At 44.3% G+C, this 12,819-nt stretch overlaps 1 protein-coding gene across 7 annotated transcripts in view; it reads right to left on the bottom strand.

The window, feature by feature from the left end:
• Window positions 1-12,819, bottom strand: part of klhl32 (kelch-like family member 32) — a 253,841-nt gene that overhangs the window by 20,482 nt on the left and 220,540 nt on the right. For all 7 annotated transcript variants that reach the window (XM_060820859.1, XM_060820854.1, XM_060820853.1 and 4 more), the window contains one exon: window positions 1,011-1,069. In XM_060820859.1, coding sequence (XP_060676842.1) covers window positions 1,011-1,069 — 59 coding nt within the window. The remainder of the gene's footprint in view (window positions 1-1,010; window positions 1,070-12,819) is intronic.

Below are 12,819 nucleotides of genomic sequence, written 5' to 3' on the forward strand. Positions count from 1 at the left end.
GGATTTATCCACTTTTATGCATTTCAAGGTATCCCGCACTTCCTCCTCTGTAATATGGACATTTTTCAAGATGTCACCATCTATTTCCCTACAGTCTATATCTTCCACGTCATTTTCGACAGTAAATACTGATGCAAAACACTGAGCTGCTAATCATATTTCGAACTGATTGCTACCAGCTGTGATAATGAAAATGTTGTGAAATCAGTTACACAGCACGCATTCTACTGATAGCCCTGAGGCTCATGTCAACATACAAAGTAGAATAGCAAGCACTGACTTTTTTGAAAAATTTACTCTTGCAGACTTTTTTTCCCAAAACATGTAAATGCTACGAGATTGTCCCCTTAACAGTCTGATAATTCCAAACAGTTTGGCAGCTCCATCAAATATAAACGGTAGAGGTAAGTACAATTACAACATTCAAAAGACATTTGGACATGTACATGAATAGGGAAGGTTCAGAGGGATATGAGCCAAACTCAGGCAAATGGGACTAGTTCAATTTAGGAACCTGATCAGTATGGATGAGCTGGACCGAAGGGTCTGTTTCCATGTTCTATGACTCTGTGTATATTATGTACCAAATTGTGGTTATTGAACAATATCAAAGAACACTCTTCCATATAGGCAATTTACCTCTTGCAAAGGTTTCCTTGGATCTATTAAATTGGGTACCCCACCTTTCCAAAGAATTTTGGCAGGCTTAGACTTTCCTCTGAAAGGTCTATAATCATGTTTTGGCATTCCACTGGTGAAAACTGTATTTCGTTGAAGGCAGATACATTTATAATATGGACAGTTACCTCCATAAATCACATGTGCACAAATAGCAAATTGACTCCCTGGAAAAACTGGTGTGTCCTGAGTTTTGTGGCCAGACTTCCAGAATCCGGGTTCCAGTGACATTTTGGCTAATATGAAGACTTCCTCAGTCTCAACAAAACTTCAAGCCGAAGATGAATGCAGTGAAATTTCACCTCAATATAGGGATTAATATTAATGCCTACCTGACTTGGATCATACACCATAAGTCTGTTCTGGTACTGAGCAGTGTTGGTCACTCCACCTACCATGAGAAAAATAATATTAATTTGAACTCATGGATGATTGAAGAAAATTTCAATGCACTGTTAATTTTCAATCCCTTTCTTCAGACTTAGTGTTCATGTCCCACATACTTTGTTGTTCCATAGCCAGCTTATGATATTTGTACAATGAGACAATTACTACAGATTCAATAATGACTGTCCTATAATAAATCACCAAAATTATTATTCACAGGCAAGTCTATACTTCTATGGTGAGCAGGCTATTCCAACATGGAGAAGACTCATTAGAGATAGGATTAATCTTAACTTCATTCAATATTCATACACTTTTCAATAGGGTGCCAAGGGTCTGTGCACAGTAGGGGACTGTGACATGCAAGGGACCATAGGACCTTGCTGAAAATGTGTTGCTGGTTAAAGCACAGCAGGTCAGGCAGCATCCAAGGAACAGGAAATTCGACGTTTCGGGCCGGAGCCCTTCATCAGGAATGAGGAGAGGGTGCCAGGCAGGCTAAGATAAAAGGTAGGGAGGAGGGACTTGGGGAGGGGCGATGGAGATGTGATAGGTGGAAGGAGGTCAAGGTGATGGTGATAGGCCGGAGTGGGGTGGGGGCGGAGAGGTCAGGAAGAGGATTGCAGGTTAGGAGGGCGGTGCTGAGTTCAAGGGAATCGACTGAGACAAGGTGGGGGGAGGGGAAATGAGGAAACTGGAGAAATCTGAGTTCATCCCTTGTGGTTGGAGGGTTCCCAGGCAGAAGGTGAGGCGCTCTTCCTCTAACCGTCATGTTGTTATGTTCTGGCGATGGAGGAGTCCAAGGACCTGCATGTCTTCGGTGGAGTGGGAGGGAGAGTTAAAGTGTTGAGCCACGGGGTGGTTGGGTTGGTTGGTCCGGGCGTCCCAGAGGTGTTCCCTGAAAGCGTTCTGCAACTAGGCGGCCCGTCTCCCCAATGTAGAGGAGGCCACATCGGGTGCAGCGGATGCAATAGATGATGTGTATGGAGGTGCAGGTAAATTTGTGGCTGATATGGAAGGATCCCTTGGGGCCTTGGAGAGAAGTAAGGGAGGAGGTGTGGGCGCAAGTTTTGCATTTCCTGCGGTTGCAGGGGAAGGTGCCGGGAGTGGAGGTTGGGTTGGTGGGGGGTGTGGACCTGACGAGGGAGTCACGAAGGGAGTGGTCTTTGAGGTACGCTGATAGGGGAGGGGAGAGAAATATATCCCTGGTGGTGGGGTCCGTTTGGAATTGGCGGAAATGACGGTGGATGATACGCTGTATAAGGAGGTTGGTGGGGTGGTAGGTGAGAACCAGTGGGGTTCTGTCTTGGTGGCGGTTGGAGGGGCGGGGCTCAAGGGCAGAGGAGCGGGAAGTGGAGGAGATGCGGTGGAGGGCATCGTCGATCACGTCTGGGGGAATCTGCAGTCCTTGAAGAAGGAGGCCATCTGGGCTGTACGGTTTTGGAACTTGTCCTCCTGGGAGCAGATGCGGCGGAGACGACGGAATTGGGAATATGGGATGGAGTTTTTACAGGGGGCATGGTGGGAGGAGGTGTAGTCCAGGTAGCTGTGGGAGTCAGTCGGTTTATAGTAGATGTCTGTGTTGAGTCGGTCGCCCGAGATAGAAATGGAAAGGTCTAGGAAGGGGAGGGAGGAGTCTGAGACAGTCCAGGTGAATTTGAGGTCGGGATGGAAGGTGTTGGTAAATGGCTGACCCATTGTCTCAGCCTGCTCCTGCCCCACCAAACTCATCTCCGCATACCTCGACACGGTTCTGTCCCCTTTAGTCCAAGAACTCCCCACCTACGTTCGGGACACTACCCACGCCCTCCACCACCTCCATGATTTTCGCTTCCCTGGTCCCCAACGCCTTATCTTCACGATGGACATCCAGTCCCTGTACACCTCCATCCCCCATCACGAAGGGCTCAAAGACCACCGCTTCTTCCTTTCCCGCCGCACCAACCAGTACCCTTCCACTGACACCCTCCTTCGACTGACTGAACTGGTCTTGACCCTGAATAACTTCTCTTTCCAATCCTCCCACTTCCTCCAAACTAAAGGAGTTGCCATGGGCACCCGCATAGGCCCCTGCTATGCCTGTCTCTTTGTAGGATATGTGGAACAGCCCATCTTCCGCAACTACACTGGCACCACCCCCCATCTTTTCCTCCGCTACATCGATGACTGTATCGGCGCTGCCTCGTGCTCCCACGAGGAGGTTGAACAGTTCATCAACTTTACCAACACCTTCCATCCCGACCTCAAATTCACCTGGACTGTCTCAGACTCCTCCCTCCCCTTCCTAGACCTTTCCATTTCTATCTCGGGCGACCGACTCAACACAGACATCTACTATAAACCGACTGACTCCCACAGCTACCTGGACTACACCTCCTCCCACCCTGTCCCCTGTAAAAACTCCATCCCATATTCCCAATTCCGTCGTCTCCGCCGCATCTGCTCCCAGGAGGACCAGTTCCAATACCGTACAGCCCAGATGGCTTCCGTCTTCAAGGACTGCAGATTCCCCCCAGACGTGATCGACGATGCCCTCCACCACATCTCCTCCACTTCCTGCTCCTCCGCCCTTGAGCCCCGCCCCTCCAACCGCCACCAAGACAGAACCCCACTGGTTCTCACCTACCACCCCACCAACCTCCTTATACAGCGTATCATCCACCGTCATTTCCGCCAACTCCAAACGGACCCCACCACCAGGGATATATTTCCCTCCCCTCCCCTATCAGCGTACCGCAAAGACCACTCCCTTCGTGACTCCCTCGTCAGGTCCACACCCCCCACCAACCCAACCTCCACTCCCGGCACCTTCCCCTGCAACCGCAGGAAATGCAAAACTTGCGCCCACACCTCCTCCCTTACTTCTCTCCAAGGCCCCAAGGGATCCTTCCATATCTGCCACAAATTCACCTGCACCTCCACACACATCATCTATTGCATCCGCTGCACCCGATGTAGCCTCCTCTACATTGGGGAGACGGGCCGCCTACTTGCAGAACGCTTCAGGGAACACCTCTGGGACGCCCGGACCAACCAACCCAACCACCCCGTGGCTCAACACTTTAACTCTCCCTCCCACTCCACCGAAGACATGCAGGTCCTTGGACTCCTCCATCGCCAGAACACAACAACACGATGGTTGGAGGAAGAACGCCTCATCTTCCGCCTGGGAACCCTCCAAACACAAGGGATGAACTCAGATTTCTCCAGTTTCCTCATTTCCCCTCCCCCCACCTTGTCTCAGTCGATTCCCTTGAACTCAGCACCGCCCTCCTAACCTGCAATCCTCTTCCTGACCTCTCCGCCCCCTCCCCACTCCAGCCTATCACCCTCACCTTGACCTCCTTCCACCTATCACATCTCCATCGCCCGTCCCCCAAGTCCCTCCTCCCTACCTTTTATCTTAGCCTGCCTGGCACCCTCTCCTCATTCCTGATGAAGGGCTCCGGCCCGAAACGTCGAATGTCCTTTTCCTTGGATGCTGCCTGACCTGCTGTGCTTTAACCAGCAATACATTTTTAGCTCTGATCTCCAGCATCTGCAGACCTCACTTTTTACCATAGAACCTTGACCTGCAGGGGAATAGGGATGGTGCATAGAAAGTGACCATAACCAGCAGGGTACCATAAGACAGTCCATAACAGGGGTCTGGGGTCTGTGACCTATAAGGAAGGGCCAGAGGGCCATGGCCAGCAGAGGTCAACTGAACTTGAAACTTTGACGGATTTTTGCTCTTCAAACCCAAGGTCATTTCTATCTTTTGCATCACTCCTTTTTCAGAGATCAGATACATTGTAAACAGAATAGGAAGCAAATCAGGAGCTTTACTTTGATCCATTTTGGCCAATGCACCAGTGGACCTGTGGGGACCCTGACCAGTAGGAAGCTGGAGGTCTGTGCACAGCACAGGACCAGGGCATAGACAATGGTTATCCAAATACAAACAATATAAAAGGGATGGAGGGAAAGTTACAAGGCTGACGCTTATTTGAAATGTTCAGTGGGACGGGGGCCTCCTTCTGCTCTGGAACAACTGAGATTCTGTGATGCACACACCAACATATTGTTGGTATTCTACTTCTCACCTCTTACTGTCATTATATATACATTTTTAGTTGCCACATACTAACAAAGTTCTGAGAGGAATATTTACATAATAATATGATTGGCTAATCTACTTTGAAATACAATATTACTGGAAATCAAAGTGTAGTGATATAGCATTAGTTTAATGATAAAAATCTTTTCACCTATTGAAGGAGTTTGAGTTCAGTTAAAAAATACACTATTTGCATAATGTTAAGTGGCAATTTAAATATACATTGGAATAAGTTTTCAACCACACTAAACTGTAGATCTAATTTTTACCGAAGTGATATGTAATTTAACTTCTTTTGAAGCCTGTTTCCAGTCTGCTTCAGCATTCAACATGATCTGAAGGATATTGCAAACACTTCAGTCTTATAAGAGCAAAGCAAAACACAAATTGTCAAACAGGCATCAAACATGCTGCTCCCACAATGTACAATCTATTTGACCATGGATCCTACCCCTCTTACTTGATGTCCTGTTGTACAATTCAGTGTTAACAAATACCCCCAATCCCCAAAATTAAAAAAAACAAACACTTAAAATTAGAGATGCATATTCATCACTCAATTGTGGCATTCCTTGAAACTGAAAACCCAGCATCCACTACATTGAAGTGAGTAATCACTAGTCTCGTTTGATATCTATCCCGTGAAACCTCCAATTCCATTCCCAATCACCAATGTTAATTGACAAAAAACATTTTGCTTCCCTCTGATAATGATTTTCACATATCCACTGTTCGAGTGACATAAAAGAAGTTTCCTCACAAATTCTTCTAGAATTCCTTCAGGCTTGTTAAATTTAAATGTGTGTATTAGGCAATAGCTTAGTTGAAGTTATTTGCTTACATTTAAATTACCCTCTCAGCATTTAAAGGGCCCAGATCATATTGTACTCAATCATTCTTTTCCCAAATAAGACATGCTGTTCAAATATCTTTTTGAATTCATACACCAAGTTCTAGATGCGTGTTTTTGCTTTTCTTTGATTTATTCTTAAATTATTAATTTCTTAATGCGTATAGGCCAAATGGAATCCAGCTACCTTTCCATCTATTTACATATAACCCACTGTCTTATTTATTATTTTTAAAAAATTTTAATAGTGTTTGTACCTACATTTGTAAATTCACAAATATTTATAATAGAACTTTCCAATGTCAATAACTATCTGCAATTACACATTCCAACATTAAATAACATTCTGAAATACTTTTTCAATTTAGTCCTACTTGGATTTGTCCTACTTTCTTTGCACCAAACAATTTTGCTCATTGTTGTACAGATCCTATGATATTGAAGCTGTACTGGCAACGATTGTCTGGAGCTGCAGCTAGTAGTCAACTACAGATTTTCAGTATCACAGTAGGATGACAGCTAGATAAGTACATGGAGACTTACCACAGTACTTTGGTGATATGATTAGATTAGATTACTTACAGTCCCTTCGACCCAACAATTTAGCCTGGCCAATTCACCTAACCTGCACATTTTTTGGACTGTGAGTGGAAACTGGAGCACCTGGAGGAAACCCACACAGACACGGGGAGAATGTGCAAACTCCAGTCGATCGCCTGAGGTGGGAATTGAACCTGGGTCTCTGGCGCTGTGAGGCAGCAGTGCTAACCACTGTGCCACCATGCCACCCACGGATAGTGGGCAACACCGAGTTTGTGCCTATAAAGTCCTCCAGGATCTAAACAGTCTTCCACCCACCCCTGCCAGTACATTCCCCACATAGAAACCCTACAGAGTTGATTTCTCAGTATCTCAGTTTGAAGGTTATTTTTGAAGCATGATTCGGTCATGAATTTCCATACTTCAATCACCTAATCGACCAAAAACGTATCTCTTCATTTTTCTTTTGTTTACACATGTCTTAGGTTTTTTTTAAACCACAAGCTATACTTTAGAGGAAACTTTGTTCATGTCCAGGGTAAAATATATTACTATATTTTCCATCTTATACAAAGCTGAACACACCTGTATTTATTTCTGTGATTAAATTCTTTTCACGTATGCATTTTATGTTCATTCTTGTCTATCAGTAAGGGATTCTGAAGATTTGCATACAGATTTGATTGTACTAAAACAGATATTAAATTAGAGTGTCCTTATTGTTTAATTTGCTTAAAACCGGGGTGCATTTTCCTGTTGGAATTCTCAAAAGTCATCAAGCTGATTTCTCTGCTGTTAGGTTATGCGACCACATGCTGGTACATCATCCCTTGTAATCACAGCCCTCCACAGATGCTAAGGTTCACCTATTGAGTGTATCACATAGATTAACACTTCATTCTATCTGCTTCCCAGGGGTCTAATCAGCATGCTACAGTTTCGGTAATGCTGCAGCCATAATTAAATCGCCTGATGCTGTTAAAGATGATTTTACAGGATTTTATTTTAGCCCTGACAGAGTCTCTACAAAATCATTAATTGTTCTTTTCTTTTCTCGATGCTAATGGCCCTGCTTTGTATTTTCAGAATCTCGTGTTTCATTTTCAATATTTTAGCCTGGACAATTCATTTTCACTATATTACTTGGCCTTTCTCATTCTAAAACACCATTTTTTTTTCAAATTTCAAGTAGCTGCTTGGGATTGAAAACATAGCTGCATGATTTTAAACTTGTTTATGGTTGTGCCTCAACAATTGTGAAAAAATTCAACTGTAAAGGCTCTACCCATGGGTCAAATTAATAGAATAGGGATGAAGTCAAGACGGAAGCTGTGAGAGTTTTTATGATAGTCTGGGCTTTCATTGTAACAGTTTATGTTAGATGAAGAGGACAGCAAAGAGACAGGGGATGTTGCTGGGAGTTCAAGTGCAGTGGCCATTTGGGAGGATCGGAACAGACTTCGTACTCTAGCCTCATACTTAAAACTGGCTACATGCTTAAGGCCTGTTAGTAAAATTAATGAAATGAGCATGACAATTTCATGTGCACGCTAAATTACTTTATTAAAGTTAGTTAGGAACATGCAGTCATGGAAAATACAAGCAGGGCTGCCCAGGTTCACCAGCCTGACCCAATGTTCAGCCTAATCACAGATGATCTTCTACCTCAATGCTTGTATCAGCACATTCATCTGTTTGAAAGAGTTCCCAAAACAGTACAGTCAGCTTTAGTGTCAATGATTGAACCTGATTTAAAAAAAAAGAATTGCAGATGTTGGAAATCAGAATCAGAAACAAACACTTCTGGGAAAACTCAGCGGGTCTGGCAGCAGCTGTGGAGAACCTGAATATGATACACTGACAACGTTATCAAAAAGAATGCAAGCAAGGGTGGAATAATCACACGGACATAGTTTGTTCCAGCGTCAAACAAAGGCGATTAATTATTTCAGAAATATAACTATCTTCTCTGACATGATTTAATGAAACTAAGGACCCTTCAAAGAAGACAAATGTTCAACAGTGACATTGATACTAGAAAACATTGTCAGCCAATAACACATGGGAGATCAAAAGATACATCAAGGTATACTCAGTCAATTTTTTTGGAAAGTAAAAAATGGGAGGACAGCAATAAAGTAATAGAATAGAGAAGTTTGGAGGTGACAGAGAAATGGTTGACCAGCTCAGAATCAGATTGTTTGCCTGTGACTCTACTGCAACCAATATTGTGGAGATGGAAAGAGGTGGTCTTTCTGATGCCAGGGACATTGATTCAGATGATCAGCTGTAGGTATAATAGGATATTAACATTGTAAACAAACTGTGTCACTGCAAAATAGTTGACAAAGGAATAGAATTATAGGCAAGGGTATGGAATTTATGGCAAGGATTAAAAGTGATGGTTGGAATTTTTCCAGCCCCTGGCCAACGGTGAGTCAATTGGGAAATTGGAGAGAGGGCGGCACGGTGGCACAGTGGTTAGCACTGCTGCCTCACAGCGCCAGGGACCTGGGTTCAATTCCCACCTCAGGCCACTGACTGTGTAGAGTTTGCACGTTCTCCCTGTGTCTGCGTGGGTTTCCTCCGGGTGCTCCGGTTTCCTCCCACAGTCCAAAAATGTGCGGGTCAGGTGAATTGGCCATGCTAAATTGCCCGTAGTATTAGGTAAGGGGTATATGTAGGGGTACAGGTGGGTTGCGCTTCGGCGGGTCGGTGTGGACTTGTTGGGCCGAAGGGCCTGTTTCCCCACTGTAAATAATCTAATCTAATCTAATCTGATGGAATGATATTGAGTGAAAAAAAAAATGCAATTCTCCAATCTAGTTTTAAATGGTGAGAAAATATAGATAGCGAACTCTGAATTTAATAACAATCTGGAATTAAAACGCAAGCCTAATGGAAACCATGTAATAATTGTCAATGGTCATTAAAAAACAATTTGGTTCACTAATATTCGTAAGGGAAGGAAATCTGGTCTGGTGTACGTGTAATTCCAGACCCATGGCAATGTTGGCTTACTCTCAACTGCTCTCTGAGGAGGCTTGAGCAAGCCACTCTGCAGACAATTTGGAATAGACAATACACGTGACATCTCATGATCAAAAAAAAATCAAAAAAAAAAGTCCTGACTGGGTCTGGGTATGGAAAAATTCTTGAAAATAATTATAAATCTGTGGCAGAAAAGATTCCAAAGCTTGGATTGATCAGTGTGGAAGGGGTCCCTTTCAGCACAGTCCAGGCAAGATTCACCATAACTCTAGCAATCTCTGCTGTGCATAGGGCCAACAAATAGGTGATGTAATGCATTCTTAAGAGCTCAAAGAGTGAGAGCAATCTTCAGAGGAAGACAATAAGGAGACTGAGCAGGAGGAACATCACCTTCAGTGTGATAGATCAGTGCAGTGTGGGTTTGCCAGTGCCACACAGGATTTAATTGAGACAAAAACATAAATTGCTGGAAAAATTCAGCAGGTATGGGAGCATCTGTGGAGAGAATGCAGAACTTCAGATCCAGTGATCTTTCTTTGGAACAGTGCTTTTTTTTGTTTTTTGTGTGTAGGATTTAATTGATACCTGGATTTCATTGATTGAACTTAATGTACTGATCACCCATTGACAGTAAAATCTGTTGGTGCTCTAAAGTTACGCAGTCCCTGTCTGTTCCAGAAGGAAATGCAGCTTTGGTTTGCTTTTCCTTTGTTTTTAATGTTGCCGAATAAGAATCATTGTTTTCAGCCATTTGAAGGTTTTTCAGTATGTGATGGTCCCCTATGGAATAATGAGAAGATTATAGGCTATACTGAGCTTTGGGAATGAGTAATACACCCTTAGACAGGTTACCAGTGTAGCTTGGTTCTTAAATAGCAATGCGTTTATAAATGTGCACTGGCGTTTGCAGTGAAGTGTCCTGTTACCTTTGTGCCCTGAGCAGCGTTGTTTCCCTGGTTTCACTCCCAATGTATGCATGGTGAAGGGCAGCTCCTGCTAGCAGCACTTGGCAAGGTGCGTAGCTCAGTTTTTAAAATGGTGCCTGCTCTGGGAATCATGTGAGGTTCTAGCAGTAGCAAGTACTCGCACCTCTGGGAAGAGGGAAGACAGGACAAATGTAGCGCCATAGAGGCGTGATATATGGGTAATACGTTTGGATAAGAGTGTAAGAAATTACCCTTATGGAGAGATGCACCCCCTGAAATTCACCAAATTGATACTTAATCCATTTTTGGTAAAATTCAACCTGACGACCTCAGTGTTCCCACTGTTTAACATGGAGGAAACTTGCTCATCCTGACTTGATGCTGCAAAGAATGCTGATAAGACGGAGGCAGTTGAGGCATTGACAGGACTGTTGGAGAGTGTAACAGGAAATCAATCCCATGTTGTCACCAATATTTTGCATTTATGTGAAAAACAGAAGGGAATTAAAGATGGATAACAGACAGGCCAGGGTGTAAAGTCATTGTTGGAGATGATCTGCATATAGTTAGATTGCAGGACATTAAGGTGAAGTGGTAGTGTCCCTAACTCTGGGCCAGAAGGCCCAGGTTCAAGTTCTTTGTAGGTATGGTGCCAGCTGAGTGAGTTGCTTTGACCTGGATGATCTTGTCCTTCTTCAGTGTTGTTGGTGCTGCACTCATCCTGTGTTCTGGTGCACACCTGACGTGTGCCTTGTAGAAGATGGACAGGCTCTGGATAATCGGGAGGTGAGTTACTTGCCACAGCATTCCTGGTCTCTGACTTACTCTTATGGCCACTGTATTTACACGGCAAATTCAGTTGAGTCTCTGGTCAGTGGTAACCTCCTAGGATGTTGGTACTGAGAGTTTCAATGAGGGTAAAAGTATTGAATGTCAATGGGTGGTGGTTAGATTGTCTCTTACATAATAATTTCCTGGCATTTGCGTGATGCAAATGTCCAGTGTTACTTATCAGCCCAAGCCTGGATATTGTCCAGATCCGGTTGCATTTGAACATGGACTGCTTCAGTTTCTAAGGATTTTTGCACGGTGTTGAACATTGTGCAATTACTGGTGAATATCCACACTAGCTTTATAATTAAGGGAAAGTCATTGATGAAGCAGCTACAGATGCTAGAGGTCCTAGGATACCACAGGGAGGAAACTCTTGCAGAAATGTCCTGGAGCGGAGATGTCTGACCTCCAACAACCACAACCATTTTCCTGTGTGTCAAGCCAGACTTCAATGAACAGAAAGGTTGCTTTCGATACCCAGTGATTCCAGTTTCGCTGGGGTGGTTTGATGCCATACAGTCGATGTCAAGGGCTATTATTCTTACCTCACTGCATAATTCTCAGCGATCACCGTCGCACCCGCACCTCCCCCCCCCCCCCCACCCCCACCCCTTACACTTCTGGCATAGTGCCTCCAGCTGTTCCTCAATCCTGAAAACCCAGAGTTCAGGTTTCTGCAGCTGGGAGCACCTCCTATGTACCAGGGGCCCTTAGGGTCTATGAATTCCTACATATGACAAGCCATCTATCTACTCCTGATGCAGGAAGGGCTCTTGCCAAAATGTCAAATTCCCCTACTCCGTGGATGCTGCCTGACCTGCTGTGCATTTCCAGCACCACATTCTCGATCCTGCTCTTCAGCATCTGCAGTCCTCACTATCTCCACACGTGCCATGTCAAACTTGCAAAGTTCCTTGAAAGTGGAGGCACAGGTAGACAGGGAGGAGAAAGAAACGTTTGGCACACTAGCTTTCATTGGTCAGTGTCCTGAGTACAAGAGTTGGGACATCATGTTATGGCTGTATAGGACATGGTGAATTTGAGAGTTTTAAAATACTGCATTCAACTCTGGTCTCCCTGCTATAATAAAGATGTTGTTAAACTTGAAAGGGTTCAGAAAATAATTACAAAGATGTTGCCAAGATTGGAGGGTTTGAGCTACGGGGAGAGGCTGAATTGGCTGGGGCTATTTTGGCTGGAGCATTGCAGGCTGACGGATGACCTTATAGAGGTTTATAAAATCAAGAGGGGCATCAATTGGGTGAATAATCAAGGTCTTTTCCTTGTGGTAGGAGAATTCAAAACTAGAGGGAAGAAGTTTTATGTGAGGGGGGAAAAAATTTAAAAGGGACGTGAGGGGCAAATATTTAATCCAGAGGGTGGTTTGTGTCTGGAACAAGTTGGCAAAATTGGGTACAGTTATGACATTTAAAAAACATCTAGATGGGTTTAGAGGGATAAGGGCAAAAGGGAAAGCACAGCAGGTCAGGCAGCATCCGAGAAGCAGGAGTTTC

The sequence above is a fragment of the Hemiscyllium ocellatum genome, chromosome 3 (genome assembly GCF_020745735.1).
Source record: "Hemiscyllium ocellatum isolate sHemOce1 chromosome 3, sHemOce1.pat.X.cur, whole genome shotgun sequence".
Classification (NCBI taxonomy): domain Eukaryota; kingdom Metazoa; phylum Chordata; class Chondrichthyes; order Orectolobiformes; family Hemiscylliidae; genus Hemiscyllium; species Hemiscyllium ocellatum.